This window comes from Molossus molossus, unplaced genomic scaffold (assembly GCF_014108415.1).
Source record: "Molossus molossus isolate mMolMol1 unplaced genomic scaffold, mMolMol1.p scaffold_m16_p_21, whole genome shotgun sequence".
In the NCBI taxonomy this organism is placed as follows: Eukaryota; Metazoa; Chordata; class Mammalia; order Chiroptera; family Molossidae; genus Molossus; species Molossus molossus.
The window spans coordinates 12,290,304-12,304,372 of NW_023425357.1; the positions used below are offsets into that span (position 1 = coordinate 12,290,304).

At 49.4% G+C, this 14,069-nt stretch overlaps 1 protein-coding gene across 3 annotated transcripts in view; it reads left to right on the top strand.

Moving 5' to 3' along the window:
* Positions 1–3,135: 3,135 nt before the first annotated feature.
* HNRNPUL1 (heterogeneous nuclear ribonucleoprotein U like 1) overlaps positions 3,136–14,069 on the top strand; it is a 38,046-nt gene continuing 27,112 nt past the window's right edge. The window contains exons 1-5 of one of the 3 annotated variants that reach the window (XM_036274232.1): positions 3,136–3,542; positions 7,471–7,593; positions 9,656–9,812; positions 11,087–11,160; positions 13,242–13,381. In XM_036274232.1, the coding sequence (XP_036130125.1) occupies positions 3,248–3,542; positions 7,471–7,593; positions 9,656–9,812; positions 11,087–11,160; positions 13,242–13,381 (789 nt within the window). In that variant the 5' untranslated portion in view covers positions 3,136–3,247. The remainder of the gene's footprint in view (positions 3,543–7,470; positions 7,594–9,655; positions 9,813–11,086; positions 11,161–13,241; positions 13,382–14,069) is intronic. The other 2 variants (XM_036274233.1, XM_036274234.1) reach the window with 2 other exon arrangements.

A 14,069-nucleotide genomic window follows, 5' to 3' on the forward strand; every position in this document is an offset into this window, starting at 1 on the left:
TTCTAGATGCTACTGGTCCAAGATTCTGGATCCTCACCATCTAAGGGATAAGACTCTACAGTTAGTTGTGACTAACTAGATACCAAAGTTCTAATCATTTCTAATGTTGGACACCTTTAGATTCTATGCTGCATTCTACCTTTCTAGGATTTTAGTTAAAGGTCCTTGAATCCACAGTTCTAAACCTTAAGATTCTAGACATTATAGTTCTAAGATTCAAATGTTGTAAGCTTTTAAAGGTCTATAGGTCTCAAACACCAAGGTTCCAATGTTCTAACTTTATAGTATTCTTCTGTGTGACCCTCCCTGAGTCACCTCTGCTTCTTCCTCCCCTCGTGTCGGGGTTTTCCCCCCTCAAGCCTGTGCAATGCATTAGGGATGCCTCCTTTTCCCAGGGGACAATCTTTCTTCTTTTGGGCCATGCTGCCCCCCTGAGCCAGTCCCTCATACCCCATTTACAGAGTGTGGACTCTGGCACCTCCAGAGGGGCTTAGATCACATAAAATTTTGTAACCACACTTCTGTCTCTTCTTGTCTCTCTCAGCAGTTATGTGGTCTCCCTGGCAACTCAGTTTCCCCATCAGTAAAAAGAAGGGTTTGATGGGGTCTAGGAGTTCTCCTCTCTCTAAAGAAGGTAGAGATGAATATACACATAGACCAAAAGTCACGCAAGCAAAGAAAAGCAGACTCTCCAAAACCCCTCCTGAGGAACAGGCACATATATACAGGGTCCCACAGAGACAGCCATCTCCTCAAGTAATAGATACATTGAATTCATGGGCATACTCAAGCACACCTGGTTACAAATACAGAGACACTGAAATTCAGACACATAGTATAACAGAGACACACAAAACTATAGTTACAAACATATGATGCACAGGCAGATAGATACTCACCAAGAACAGGAATAAACTAGAGAAACACAGACAAAGAGTAAAATGACACAGATACTCAGAGACATACAGAGTACAAACAGGTACTCACAGACCCAAATATTCAGCTTCACTTAGAAACACAGGCACAGAACACCGCCCATAGTCACCGGCCCACAAAGGAACTCCTGCCAAGACAAGCCCACACTGTGTTTTGCACGCAAGGCACACACAAGTTCCTGGGTGTGTCCCGCAGCAGATGGAGGAGCCCTTGGCAGCGCCCGGACGCCCCCCGGCGGTGGCTCCTGAACACCGAGAACAGTTCAATCCGGGCCACAAACTTTTTTAGGATAAATCTGTGGGAAGCTGGGAGGAGAGAGGAAGTTGGACGTGGGCGAGGGGCGGGGTGTCTGGACTGGAACCTCCGGGCCCACGTGAGTGTCTGTCCCGCTTCTGAGTGGGTGCTGTATGTCTAGGTTGCCCTAGTGGAAGCTCGTAATGTAACTGCCCTGTGTGTCTTTATCATGCCGCCTGCCGGTGAGGACCTTAGTGGGCTTGTCTACACTGCAGTTTGGTGTATTGTCCCCTGAATGTGATCTGATCTCACCGTCATTGGTTTATCCGTGTTGTGTGTGCCTGTGTCTACGTAGGGGCTGTGTGTGGCTTTTGTGGGTTTAAAGGAAGGCTCAGTGAGCAGCTGGCGTTTGCATGTGTATCTCGAGTGTGCGTCTTACAGAAGTTGTGTGTCTTTTCCGTTCGAGGCGACAGGTGGTGCAGGGGTAGACATTGCGAAGCTGTGGCGTTTATATTTAGTAGCGTGAAGCTTAGCTACCGACCTGCGTGTGTGAGTTGGTCAGTCCGGACGTCAAACAGCCAGATACACTGAACAGCAAGTTAAAGGATGTGGGGTAGAGACCCACAAACTTCTGGAGGCCTTCTCCAGGGGAAGGCTCTATGGTCGCAGGCAGAGCGTCCATTCCACATAAGGTACCAACCATAGAGGAAGGCGGCAGCGAAGCTAGGATCGTGGAAAGAGGCGCCCAGTGACATGTACTCTCAAGGGGAGGTGGTGCGATTTCCTTTACAACTTTCCTCCCGTTGTTAGTCTAGCCTCTGTTTTCAAAACTTCGGGACTCGCTGACGTCAAAGGGTTGCTCTGTGCATAAAGGCAACGGATATCTTCCGGATTGAGAATAATTCATCGACTTCTCTCCACTCTTCTCCTGCCTTTCTAGCCTTTCCTGATGGCCTTTGCATTTGCTGCTCCTCTGTCTGAACCCTCTACCCTCACAAGGGGCTCAAAGGTCACCTCTTCATTATTCTATTTTAAAGTGCAACCTCTCCTACCTCGCTTTTGCCTTTCTCTGCTTATTCTCCACAGTAATCCTTTGCATCTGACATGTTACATTTGTTACTTATATACTGCTTTGATTCTCTTCCCCCTGCTAGAATGAATGAAACTCCATGATGGTAAGAAAACAAAAAACAAACCAAAACAACAACAATAATTTATCTACTTAATCACTATTTCATATACCTCCCTCCCGTGAAATTTGGGAGGGCGTCCGCTGAAGAATGGCCAACCTGGTTCGCTTTTCCTAACCAACAACAACAATACGAGCTTTATTTAGTGAGATAAGATAATAATCGCGATTGGTGGACAGCTTGTTTTGAAACCGCCCTAACGGCAAGGGGCGGTCCCTCGTGAATTCATCGCTTTCGGGTTTCTTAAAGGCAATAGTGAAAGAAGGGGGTGTCTATTGACCCTCCCTTTCATTGGTTCTAGTGGATTTACCCGCTGGGCTCCTCTAGGGGCGGGAGATCTAGACCAGTCAGGATACGCGTTACAGAGACACTAGTTTGATAAAGGAGCTGCGCAGGAAAGGCCAGGGGGCGCGCTCATTCTGAGATCTCATCGTTGATTGGCCCAAATCCTTACTCCCTTTTCCTCATTTGATCCTACGGGAGTGAGCGCACGGTCGCTACTCAATCACCGCGCGCTCCGCCTCCTGTCTTTTCCCGCCCTCCGGTGGGGCCGCTGAATCGACGTAGGCCAACGCTTCCTCCCCGGCAGCTCCTGCGCTCTTGCATGGACGGTGTTTTGAAAGCCACTCTCTGATTGGCTGATTCTCGGGCCCGCGCCCGTTTACCCCACGCGGTGGCCAATTGGCACACGTGTTGCACAGCAAGGAAACACGGAGGAGGGGGAGGTGGCGGCGGCCATTTTGAGTTGCCGCCGCCATTGGAGTGGGCCGCCGCCATTGGAGTGGGCCCCCCCCCTTTCCCCCTCGCCTCCTGACAGTAAAGGTTTAAGGGGGACAGAGCCCTGGGAGGCCGGGCCGGGCTCGGGGGCCGCCCCGGGGGCCCGGGCCATGGATGTGCGCCGTCTGAAGGTGAACGAACTTCGGGAGGAGCTGCAGCGCCGCGGCCTGGACACTCGCGGCCTGAAGGCCGAGCTTGCTGAGCGGCTGCAGGCGGCGCTGGAGGCCGAGGAGCCCGAAGACGAGCGGGAGCTCGAGGCAGACGAAGAAGCGGGGCTACCCGGGCACAACAACGAGGAGGTCGAGACCGAGGGGGGCTCCGACCTGGAGGGGACCTCGCAGCCACCGCCGCCCGGGCTGCAGCCGCACCCGGAGCCTGGCGGCTACTCGGGGCCGGACGGACATTGTGAGAGTGCGCGGGGCGGGGGTCGGGGAGCCCGGAGTCCGGGCCGAGGAAGGGCTGTGGGGCGCCTGTGGGATCCCGCCACTCGCCGCTGAAAAGGATCTGGGGACAAGGCCTTCGGGACGATCGGAGGGTGGATCCTGGCATTCGGTGCAGGGGGGATACTGGGAGTGGGGGCTCTCAGTTTGGGAGATGAGGAAAATCCGGGGGTGGGGGCGGGTGTAGAGGATTCTGGAGCCTAGAGCTCGGAGACCGGAAGCGGTGGTTTCAGGAGCCGAAAAGAGTCGGAAGAACAAGAGGTTTTCTCTTGGGGACCGAGGAGGGTCTTGGAAACAGTGAACCTAGGGCGTGGGAGCCGGGTGGGCTTCGGGGCTGTGCTGTCCCAGCTTGTGGGTTGGACGTGGGAGCCGTGTGTTCAGGGCCGGGGTAGGGATGATCAGGTGTCCAGGGCTGGGAGTGTTTTGAGAATGGAGGATCCTGGAGTTTGCTGCTGCATGGGGTAACGGGAAGTCTGTTTTCCTACCGGGATATCGGATTGGTGAGATGGAGGTGGTGGCGTCTGGCCGGGGAGGATCTGACGGACTGGGTGCTCTGGTATTTAGCTGGTGAGCATTTAGGGGATGTGGGAGACCACCATGCGACTGGACTATGGGGGACCCACATCAGTCTAAGGATGGCCTGGGGGACTCAGATCCAGGGCTGAAGGCTAACCTTGAGGCAGGGGCACTTGGTGCTGGGAAATCTGGGGACCTTCTGGTTGACTTCTAGGGAAGGCATTGGGATCCCTGCCGCTGGGAAGCTGGCAAGGGTGGGAAGAATGCTTCACTGGACAAGGGACCCAGAGGTCTAGAGCTGGCAAGGCCCTGAAGATAGATAACTCGGTGGCTACTGCTGAACGATCTTGGATTAACAGTGTGGGAAATGGTTAGGTGGGGGGAGGCAGATAACAAGTTGGAGTTTGAAGTCGTTGGGGTGTCTGGGGGACAGGGTCCTCGTGTCCAGCACAGGAATGTGTAGCTGGTCTAGCAAATATGGGGGAGGGGAGTGTGTGTACAATGTGAAAGGAGAAAGAAAAGGGAGGGGTGTTTCTAGGGCTGAGCGTTACCGAGGTCTCCTTGGTCCCCAAGGCAGTTTTTTGTGTGCCTAGGGATTGGGGGGGTGGCTAGAGAGGTTTCAGGGAACCTCTGCATCAGAAGGTATGACTGGGAATGAGAGGATGGGGTAGATCTGTGATTGAAGAGACCTTGGGGTGAGAAGGAGCAAATTTGGAGTTAGAAAAGGGTAGCTTTCTAGCAGGACTGGGGAATGGGGGTCAGAGAGGTTAAGGAGAAAGTAGAAAGAACTCTGGCATCCAGGGTTTTGGTATTTCTCTGAAAAGAGGGCATACTGGGCCTTGGGGCTAAGGGAATGAGAACAAGGAGGTCAGGGCAGAGACAAGATTTGGGGTTAGTATTACATACTTGTTCATGAGTGTTGGGATCCCCTGGGGAGGGGCAAATTGAGTGTAGATTTTGGGGGGAAGGTGGCCTAGCAATTGTCCAGGACCCAGATGCTGGGAAGAATACTTTCCATTGAAGAAATCTGTGAAGGAAGGAAGAGTGGGTGGCCCAGCAAGCAGGTCTAGGGCTGGAGACCCCCTGACAGGAATGCCTAGGAAGAAGGCCCTGCGCCAGAGGTGTCTCAGGAAAGTGAGTTAGGTGCTTCAGGGCACAGGAGTAGACTCAGAGAGACTTTGTTTCAAATATGGCTCCATGACTTGGGCAAACATTACTTGACCTCTGGGAACCCTGGTTTCCTTGTGTGTAAGGTAGGGATAATAATAATTCCCCCCCTTGATAGTTACGAATGAGATCACATGTCTAAGGAGCTTAGCACTGGGCCTGCCTATTGTTGGGAGGTGGATGTTTTAGAGAGTGGAGAAGGACCCCAGAATCATAGCTCTGGGCAAGGCTACCTCTGTGGGCCTAGGAGAGAGTCGCTGGAAGAGAGACATGAGGCTTTTTGGGAAGAGCACTGTGCTTGGAGTCTGGGAGAAACAATGATTTGAAAGGGCACCCTGTGTTCCAGTTAAGGAGATATACTTTTCTTTTCTCTCCCTTAACCCCTACAACAAAATCCTTTGAGCCCACTTCATGCTCCTCTTCAACCCTTCCTTCAGCTCTAGTAAACAGACCTATTGCAAACCATGTGATCTGTGACTTTCCTCTCTTTGGGCTGCACCTGGTTTGTGCCCAGATGTATTTATCCTCTGAGAAAGGATCCAGTCAGTTAGCAAATGTTATAGTCTCTCCTTCCTTGTGGTTCTGCCTCACCGGTCCTGGTACAGTCACTTATAGAGCCCTGGGGGCACCTAGCCAAGCTTGCCCCTGGGGTGGAGACCTGCTTGCTGCTCATCCTAGGTTTCCAAACTTCTTTCTGGGTTTGGCTGCAAAATTCTTCTTGAGGGAATTTCAGGTTTGGTACTTGGGTTTTAGTCTCACCTCTGAGCATTATCCCAACCCCAGGAGTGTTTTCTCCATCCTCATCACTTCTCTTTACTTATCTGGGTCCCCGTCTTCGCTCCTGGTACTTCTTTGTAACCTTTAACACAGACATAATTTGTTTTTTGTAACTATGGTCAATGTGGGTCTATCTCTAAATTGAAGGCTTCAGTGGAGCAAGTTTATTCTCAGCTATATCCCAGGATCTGGTGTGTAGTATGCTCTCCATGAATAGTTAATATTGTTATTCTTACCACCCTTCAGCTAAGCTTCTCCTGGACCCACAAGACACCTTCCCAAAACCCTTTCCACCTAACTCCAAACATTTCAAGACTTCTCTCTAATGAGTCTGAAGGCCATTGTGATTCCTGTTTCTTTTCTTTTTTTTTTAATCCTCACCCGAGGACATTTTTGCATTTATCTTCAGATAGAGCGGGAGGAAGAGAGAGAAACATCGATGTGAGAGAGACACGAACTGATTGCCACCCACACCACACCAATCGGGGCCGGGGACAAATTACACCGAGATACATGCCCTTAGCGGGAACCAAACCTGGGCCTCTCTGGACAGCAGGCCGACGCTCTAACCACTGAGCCAAACCGGCCAGGGCAGATTTCTGTTTCTTAACAATTCCTTTCCTTTCTCCCCATTTCCCCTTCAGCTGAGATGGTTAACCCTTATCTTTGCAGCCATTGGCAGGGTGGAAGACAGTCTTTAAGAGAGTTGACTATGCAGATGGGAATAATGAATTGGGCTGGGCAGAGGCCTGGTTTGTGCTCTAAACAGTCTAGCTCCCTAAGCACTAAACCTTATCAGAGAACAGCTGGCTGGTGGTTTTTTAACTGCTCCACAGAGTCCCGTGTGTCTTTCGAGTTGCCGCCCACCCTGGAGTGGGGTCTTAGAGGATGAGGTCAAGTTGGGCCCCTTCTCTGATCCTCCTGTCTCCTTGCTTCAACCAGGGCAGTTCTGGTTCAGTTGGTTTTGTATATTGGATGCTGTAGAACCCAGTCACAGATTGATGTTCAACCTTTTGTGGGGCAAGAGGGCATGTCCTCAGGCAACTGGTGCTGCTGATTGCCCAGAGGTTTCCCTCTGAAGGTGTCGCACCTTTTAGCCTCTGGCAGACTGACTGTCCCCATGGTAGCATAAAAAAGCCACCTCTAGCCCTGGCCAGTTTGGCTCAGCGGTAAGAGCATCGTCCTGCGGTCCAGAGAGACCCGGGTTCGGTTCCCGCTAAGGTCATGTACCTTGGTTGCAGTTGTCTCCGGCCCTGGTTGGGTCGTGCGGGTGGCAGCCTCTCAATGTGTCCCTTGCATGTCGATGTTTCTCTCTCTCTCTCCCTCCCCACTCTATCTGAACAAAAAATGGAAGAATGTCCTCGGGTGAAGATGAAAAAAAAGCCACCTCTAGCCCAAGAAGAACACCTCTAACTGGCTGTGTTTTTGTTTAGATGTCATGGACAATATTACCAGGCAGAACCAATTCTATGAGACCCAGGTCATCAAACAAGAGAATGAGTCAGGCTATGAGAGGAGACCACTGGAAATGGAGCAGCAGCAGGCCTATCGCCCAGGTAGGGAAGCGCATGTGGTACGTCTCTTTTGAGATAAATGGAACCCATGGGGTGAGGAAAAGGTAGGTTGACAGTTGTTCGTATGGAAAATAACATGATAATGTAAGAATAAACTATTTTGTGTACTCACAACTGTAAACCTACTTTTGCCCTGCCCTGTATTCATGGCCCTTGCACTCTACCTAGATCCTGTCTTTCCAGAGAGACTTTGCATCTTCCATTTGGGCTTTGTCACTCTGGCAAGGTTCTTTTAAAAAAAGAACAAACTTAATCCCTCTCCCAGGTGTTGGGAGAGGGGAGTTTTCATGGTTATCTGTTTTCAGATGTTAGTGTCAACACCCCGGAGAGTTTAGATCTGGAAGCAAATACTTAGGTCTTATTTAGAATCTTAGAATGTGGAAGCCAGAAAGGATCTTCTAAATCTAATCAGGTATTTCCCATGCTTTGAAGAATCTTGTTCCAGGAGATGCCATTAGGAACTTCTCAGAAAGGGTTCCTTGGCCAAACATGTCTGGAAATGCTGATATGCTTTACAACCCCTGGGAGAGTCACTGTACTCATTAGAGCATTAAATGCTCTGAGATTTTCTGGATTGAAAATAATTCTGTCATGTGGTTTAAACCCAGGATTTCCTGAACATGTAAATATGTCTTTGCAAAACAAAGATCTCCATGATGCCAGTTTGGGAAACACAGATGTAGTCCAGTTTCCTCCCTGTTTTATAGATTGGGGAGGTGGCTTATGCGATGGCAGAACCTGGGTTAGAACCCAGGAAACGGGTTCAGGGACCCTGCATTCCTCCCCATTTGTGTCCTGCTGTTTGGAAAGCAGGGTCCCACTCTTGAGTAATTACGGAGCCTGGACTGATTCCTGGTCTTGTGCTCCTTTCACTGCTTTGTGGCCCCAGTGCTTTTCCTAGTGAGTCCGGTTGATTCTGTCTAATTCCATTCTGGTTCATCCACAAAGTGAAATCCCCAGACATTTCTTGTGGGTGGGTCAGGATTTTAATAAATGTAGGTTAAACTGCAGATATATGTCAGGCTCTGTGAGACTTGTAGGATCATTTGGCTCAAGGAGAGTATTTTTTGTGCTGTTATCGACATTTATCAGGACCTCCTGTGAGCTCAGCACTGTGCTGGGAACCAGGGAGGTCCTCTTCAGATGGGTGAGCACCATCCCAGTCCTAGAGAGCTTCGCTGAGTATTTTGGTCTGCATGCCAGAGGTAGGGAGTGATCCAAGGTGGTCTTGGGTTGAGTGCTGAGATGAGTAGACGTAAGTGGCCCACAGTGTCAGGTTTGCTCTCAATTAGACACTGATTCTTGGAGTCTTCTTAAGGTTGGGGCGTCCCTGTGTTCCACAGCATGTTATCCCATCCTGACCTCCTACTCGTAGGGTGATTCACTGAGGTCATCACACCTAAGGGCTGGCTTAAGTGAAGACCCTCCCTTCTGGAGTGATTGAAGCCAGTGGAGTTAGTTGCAGGATGATACTACGCTGTTGAATTGACACACACACCCTTGTAAGACTGAAGAAGCTTTGTAAAAGAACAGAGATGGAGCAGTTCTTTGAGACGAGAAATTGAAGAATGTGGGCTCTTGGAATCTCAGTTTAAAGGGATCTTAGAAGTCCTCAGGGGTTTCATCCCACTGGGTAGAGTTCAAGGTAGCTGCTAACTTTCATGGGCACTTTGGCAAAGTAGCCAAAGGTAGCCATGCCAACTTTAGGTAGGTCCTTAGAGAGCTTGTCCTTGTTTAGTGCTGAAGACCTCTCTACCTCCCATGAAGCCTAATAGTTATGTGGCTGGTATCTGTCATCTTTATCAATTGCTAGTGCTGATGTGCCTGGCTGGCCATCCCTGGCCTCCCTTTGTACTAACCCTATTCTTTAGTAGAGCCTTCTGACTCATTCAGCAGGCTTCCATTGAACCCAGCAAGCTGCCTGTGCCTAGCCCTTCATCAGAGTAGTCAGAATCCTGCCAGCATCTCCTAAGGTGAAGGGGACCAGAAAACTGGTAACTGAGGAGTTTCTGAGTGTCTTGACCTTCTGGAATTGTCTCGACAGTGGAAGTGAAGCCAGAGATGAAGCAAGAAGCACCCACCAGCTTCCTCCCGCCTGAAGCATCTCAATTTAAGCCAGACAAGCAACAGTTCCAGAGTCGCAAGAGGCCTTATGAAGAAAACCGGGGACGAGGGTACTTCGAGCACCGAGAGGATAGGAGGTGAGTGTGTGAGGCAGAGGTCAGCCTTGTTCCAATAGGTCTGTATGTCTATAGCCCAGTGCCTGCTGGGACCTTTCTACTAACCAAGGGGGCAGGCAGAGCAGGGTTCTTCCTGACCTTGCCCTCTCCCCTCAGTTCTTTCTACATTCACTGTCAGAGTCAACTTGGCAAAACTTTTGGTCCTTCCCATTACCTGCAGGGTCAAGTCCAAACACCTTAGCCTTTCACGTGTAAGATGCCAGCCTGCCTTTTCAGTCCTCTGCCCCACTGCTCTGCAGTCCTGCACAGTGTCCTATTAATGGCTGCTCAGTGTCCTTCCACTGAATAAAAGATTTGTTTCCTGGTCCTTCATCCATCTACTCATTCATTCATTGCTAGTGCTCATAGTGCTTTCACCCTTGGGCTGGACACTAGGGACAGAGATGATTTGGACAGTGAGTTTGTCCTTCTGTTGCCAATATAGGGACTCAGACAGACACATGCACAAGTCAGCCACAATAGTCAGTGTGCGTGTGATTGTCGGGCTCACAGGAGGGAGTGGCCTCTCTGTCCTGATCATTTGCTTTTCCCCTTTTCTACGAACCCTCCCTCTCCCTTTACCCCAGTTCCAGTCCTACCCTTCCTTCAGCACCTGTGTGAAGCCTTTTCTGTCACAGAAAATAGGAATGATCATTTCTCTACTCATTTGGACTATTCACATGACACATTCCATTTCCTACCTGGGGAGTCAATCTTCTAAGTAGCTGTGACTGTTTAAGATAGGCCTGGGTCTCAGCGACTACGATTAAAATTAGGACATGAAACTTACCTCTTCTGAGTTTCTCCCACTGCTCCACAGAGCAGAGGACTAGAGCTGCTTGCCAGTGGAGAGCCGAGGAGGAGTGCTTGCTCTGGTCCTGGCTGGCAAGGAAAGCTTCATGGGGTGGTTCACTGTGTGATGAGCTCCCTTTTGTTTGTTTATTAATCCTCGTCTGAGGATATTTTTTCCATTGATTGGGGTGGGGGGTGAGAAACATCATTGTGAGAGAGACACATCGATTTGGTTGCCTCTCACACGCTCCTCCACTGTGGCCGGGAATTGAATCTGCAACCCAGGTACATGCCTTTGACTGGGAATTTAACCCACAACCCCTCAGGGTTTTTTACTGCTAACCTCTGTGGGAACAAATTGAAATCCAGGAAGGCCACTTGTACATTGCAGCAGAACCTTCATTTCCCTTTCTCTGTGCTCATTCAACTGTTCTCATGTGACTTAACTCCTATTTCTGACACAGGGGTCGCTCTCCTCAGCCTCCCGCTGAAGAAGATGAAGATGATTTTGATGACACCCTTGTTGCCATCGACACATGTGAGTCCTTGTGTGTCTGTCTGATTCTACCTTCTAGTTAGTATTTAGAAACTGTGCCTTGACCTTCGCAGAATCTCTGCCTGGCACATCCAGAGTTAGTGTTAGTCCAGATAGGGTGCTAGTTTGGAGACTGAACATCTGCTCCCGGCTCAAACCGTGGGATCCTGGGCAAGTCATTCCACTTCTCTGTGCTTCTCTTCACAGAGGAGTAATTCTACCCTAATCCTCAGAGGACTTTCAATGACACTCAACAGAGAGTGGATACGAGAGCAATTTGGAAAACCCTGAACACCCTGTACACACTGGGGGTTGTCATCTAATCAGGAAGGGAACCTGAGTGCTGCTGGGGAAACTTAACTCTTTGACAGCCAGTTCCCCAGTTTCCATCAGCTGCTTACCTTCCTGGTGAAACCAATGCCACTTTGTCCTCTGTGGCATTAACCTGGCCCGCCCTGTTTTCTGTCCTCCAGTTCAATTTTCTTTCCACTGGATGAGTGGCTTTCCCCTGGACTGTGCTCTCACCACTTAAAGGAGTGATTATAGAAGTCCTGTTCTTCCTCAGACCTAAGTCAGAATCAAAACGATAGAGCCTGTGAACCTGAATTTTTGAATGTACCTAGAAGTCAAATCAGGTCTAAAAACATTGCACTTTATTTATTTTTTTAAGACAGTGTCTGTTTTTTGTTGTTGTTAATCCTCACCTGAGGATATTTTCCCATTGATTTTTTTAGATAGAGTGTAAGGGGGGGAGAGAGAAAGAAACATCAGTTGGTTGCTTCTCACAGGACCCTGACTAGGGCTGGTGTTCAAACCTGCAACCTGGGTACGTGCCCTTGATTGGGAATTGAACCTGAGACCCTTCAGTCCGCGGGCCGACCCTCTAACCACTGAGCCAAACTGGCCAGGGCAACATTGCTCTTTTCAACGGCAGAAAGTAAACAACTCTGTGTTGTTGCATAGTTCATGTTTATAGAGCAGTGACTACATGCTTTTGGAAGAGATAAAGTGATATCATACATAGTTCCTTGTATCATAAGATCTCAAAAACAGTACACAACAGAGTAAAGCTAAGCTTTTTTTTAAAAACTTTTTTTTTTGGTATGTGCCCCTAGCGGGAACCGAACCCAGGACTCTGGTCCACAGGCCAGTGCTCCAACCACTGAGCCAAACTGGCCAGGGCCTAAGCTTTTTTTTTTAAGTATGGAGTGGCAGTGGTCCATAAAGCAACATCTGATCCAATGCCAAGTGTACAGACTATGGCACTTAGTCTTTCGAGAAAGGAGAGAGTCTGCTGGAGGGGTCAGGAAACATTCTTAGAGGCATGACTGGCTTCTAAAAAGTGGGAAGAGTCCCAGATACAGCAGGAGAGTCCTGGGCCCATAAGAGGAGGTGGGAGCCTGAGGTGCGTAGGTGCCATGTGTGAATCAGGGTCAGTTATTTGTGTAGCTGTTGGAGGTGGGAGTCTTTTATTTTTCAAATTATGTTTTTATTGATTTTTTTAGAGAGAGAGGAAGGGGGAGATAGAGATAGAAACGTCTATATGAGAAAGACATCTGTCTGCTGCCTCCTGCACGCCCCCTACTGGGGATTGAGACTGCAAATCTGTCATGTGCCCTGACCAGGAATCAAACCAGGACCTCTCAGTCTATAGGACCGACACTCAATCCACTGAGCCACACTGACCGGGCTGAGGTGGGACTCTTTTAAATTACTAAAATTCTTTGAAACTGGTGAGGATATGGACCCTAACCCTAGCAAGTGTATATCTCCGTAAAAGGCATTTGAGTGTAATTTCCAAGGGTACATTCCAATGGCCATCCTTGGACCCCATCCAGGTGAAGAACCCCAGTTTCTTTTTGAAGTGACTACTTTGTTCCTGTGCAGGCCGGTTTGCAGTAGTCTATACCCTTTCTCCTGAAAGGGAGACTGGCTAGGTGGTGTGGCTGGTTTCTCACGAACCTGCCCCAACGGTGTTGTTAGCTTGTGGTGTCCTGGTTAACACTCTTAGGGAACTTAATTTTTGTGCGTGTCTCTCTGGTACCTTTAAAACATTAGCCAACTCCAGGTTTTTTCCTCCACAGATAACTGTGACCTCCACTTCAAGGTGGCCCGAGACCGGAGTAGTGGCTACCCACTTACAATTGAGGGATTTGCATATCTGTGGTCAGGAGCCCGTGCCAGTTATGGGGTCAGAAGGGGCCGTGTGTGCTTCGAGATGAAGGTGAGTGGGAACAACAGAGGGGATAGGGACAAAAAGCAGGTCCATCCTTTGGAATAGCCTGTCATCAGCCACCTTGGTCAGACCCACAATTTTAAGAGATTTGATTGAGCATAGACTTTGTGTCCAAAAAAAGTATAATGAACTTTTTGTTTTCTTAATCCTCACCCAAGGACACCTTCCCATATTTTGTTAAGATAGAGTGGGAGGGAGGGAGAGAGAGAGAAACATTGACGGGAAAGGGACACATCGAGTGGTTGCCACCCGCACGACCCAACCAGGGCCAGGGACAAACTGCAACTGAGGTATGTGCCCTTAGCAGGAACCAAACCCAGGTCTCTGGACTGCAGACCGATGCTCTAACTGCTGAGCCAAACCGGCCAGGGCAAAGTATAAGGAACTTAAGAGAACTATACCTTTGCTAAACACTATCAGAAAAGCAGGCCAGCCATGCATTGCTTCATCAAGCAGATTTTTTCTTGTTGGGATTTACTTCCTTTTTTTTTTTTTTTTATCCTCACCCAAGGACATTTTTCCATTTTTTGTTCAGATAGAGCGGGAGGGAGAGAGAGGAAGAGAGAGAGAGAGAAACATCGACGTGAAGCGACACATCGAGTGGCTGCCACCCGCACGACCAACCAGGGCCGGGGACAAACTGCAACTGAAGCACATGCCCTTAGCGGGAACCGAA